The sequence below is a fragment of the Penaeus chinensis genome, chromosome 34, assembly GCF_019202785.1.
Source record: "Penaeus chinensis breed Huanghai No. 1 chromosome 34, ASM1920278v2, whole genome shotgun sequence".
NCBI classification, from domain to species: domain Eukaryota; kingdom Metazoa; phylum Arthropoda; class Malacostraca; order Decapoda; family Penaeidae; genus Penaeus; species Penaeus chinensis.
In genome coordinates, this window is record NC_061852.1 from 14,670,424 (window position 1) to 14,672,923 (window position 2,500).

The 2,500-nt window shown below is 34.5% G+C and overlaps 1 protein-coding gene across 1 annotated transcript in view; it reads right to left on the minus strand.

The window, feature by feature from the left end:
* LOC125043749 (NADH dehydrogenase [ubiquinone] 1 alpha subcomplex subunit 8-like) overlaps positions 1-2,500 on the minus strand; it is a 9,374-nt gene that overhangs the window by 5,243 nt on the left and 1,631 nt on the right. The window contains exon 2 of the mRNA XM_047640009.1: positions 998-1,173. Coding sequence (XP_047495965.1) covers positions 998-1,173 — 176 coding nt within the window. The remainder of the gene's footprint in view (positions 1-997; positions 1,174-2,500) is intronic.

A 2,500-nucleotide genomic window follows, 5' to 3' on the forward strand; every position in this document is an offset into this window, starting at 1 on the left:
TTTTCCTATTCCTGAAGTTTGCATAAAATATGTTTTTTCTAATGCTATTAACATTGATACTGCTATCACTAATATTTCTATCATGAATATCTTCCTGTTATTATCATCATTGTTATTATATTATGACTAAATCATTATTAAGAATGCCAATAACACTAATATAAACAAAAATATTGACAAAAATCATGGAAAAGTGAGATAGATAAGACTATAATTGACTCCTTGGTAACTAAGTATTTGTGGAGTCATCTAGTACCATCCGTACAATAAAATCACAATGCACATGGTATGTTTACACTCCATTCCTGGCAGTAATGGATAACGATACCCATATCTACGGCAGAGACAATGAAAAACTGCGAAACTGCCTGAATGTAGTTTTGCTACAGGAAGTTTCTCCGAGGACACAAACTATGCAAAGGCATGAAATATGTTAAACCAATCATCTTGCACATAACAACTACTGATATAATTTGAATGTTGAATAAAATACTAATCAAATAATGGGCTAATAAAGAAGAGGAAAGGTCTTGCAAGTATTTGAACGAGACCCCCACAATCCAAATAGAATGCATTCCCACATTTCTCAAATAAAGTTCATAAAGCCATAAATCCATAGAAACCTAAAGCTATAATCAGTGATAATGTATTAAGTATCAGGCATGGCTAGCAGCTCTAAATTTGCAAGCCTAAGAGAAACATTGGCTATTACAGAGGGTTAATATGATGGAAATGGATTTAAACAGTGCTTTCTACAACACAAACTACTTTATGGTTCTATTTCCTTAACCTATTCAGAATAATCTATCATCCATTATTAATATACTGAATGCTTTATAAGAGGCTACAAAATATATGTTAAAATATGTTTTACCTGATTCAACCTTAAAGAAAATGCTATCAAATAGACATCTATTTTATACTGGTGATTACTCTAAAACTCGAAGATTATAAATACAGTGTGTATATGTATTTTTTAAGTATACAAGTCTCTTACTGGCGGAATCCGAGGTCCTTAGAGGACTTGTCTAAGCAGTTAGAATATTGAGTAAATTCTTCCAAGCAACTCTTCTTTATTTTACGGAAGAAATCAAGAGAACAGGCAGTCACAGCCTTTCCCTCGGCGATGCACTTGCGAGGATCTTTCTCTTCTGCACGGCACAGCATGAATTCCTATGGAAAGAAATAAAAGTTGTTGAGTTAAAATATATCTTATATTCAAAAAAGATATTCCTTGGGAATTACAAAAGCAACAAATGGTAAAGTAATACACTGGACAATATGAAAAAAAAAAAAAACTAATATCAAACAAGAGTAATCAGTCAATCTTATTATATACATGGGTAAATGGACAACTACAATGCATACATACATACATACATATATACATTCTCTCTCTCTCATACACAAACTGTATTTCTCTGATAATTTCAAGACAAAATCACACAGGGTAGGTAACAGGACAGTTAAAAAAAGAAGTTACATTAGTACTATATCATACTACCTCATTAACTTAGAATAACATGTATCACATTCTGAATTCAATATCATTATACTATGTTCTATGGATGATGCCAGGTATTGTCATAATATGCTACAGGTATTTACCTGCAGCATATTATGTATTCATACATATATGAGCTTCTCACTCTTATGCCAAAAACAAAAGAATCCACATACAATGGGGTCTACAGTAACAAAATGCCCAATTAGACCGGCAGTCACTGGATGTCATTCTTGGGCAAATTTTTGTCCCCCTTTGCCTCAGTACAGTGCTGATAAATTACAATGACATCATACAAAGCTGCTGTGTAAAAGAATCGAGGAGAATCAAGGAAGAGGGACTTTAAGGAACTGAGTGATCAGATGGGATTCATCCTGCATTACTCCTGCTGGCAGAGTGCAAGGAAATGCCACATCTCATCCACAAAAAACTCATGACTCTTATTCATAAAAACTACAACAGCAAGATCCTAGTACCCCAACAATCATGCACTTCATGAGGAGGCAGCATGAAGCATGTGAGATAATGCAACAAGATTTTGAGAATACTGTGGAAAAGGCCTTAAGGTTCGAATGGGACCAGAGGATTGCAGTGATAAACAGAATAATACTGATTAACTTCTTACTGCCAAGCACACCTATAGCCATCATGAAAAACCAACTCATCACGACAGGTACGGCTATAGGCATCTAAATGTGCTAGAGCAAGTCAAGTGGGAAGTTCTGCTAAATATAGCAGACTCCCAAGTTGCCAGAAGTCACTGGAATCAGTGACATTGAGATTTCTGGTACCGTCATTGAAGGGTTAAGTCTTTGATAATGGTGGTCATAGAGAACGTGATGGTGAAGGCATCAGTAAACTTCAGAGTAACTGTTCTGACTTTTTATTTTCTATTATACTTTGATTGATGTTCTGGATGATGAATTGGTGATATCAAAGATATTGTACCCAACTATATGAAATGCACGAGGAAAATTGCAGACAAACAAAGAAATA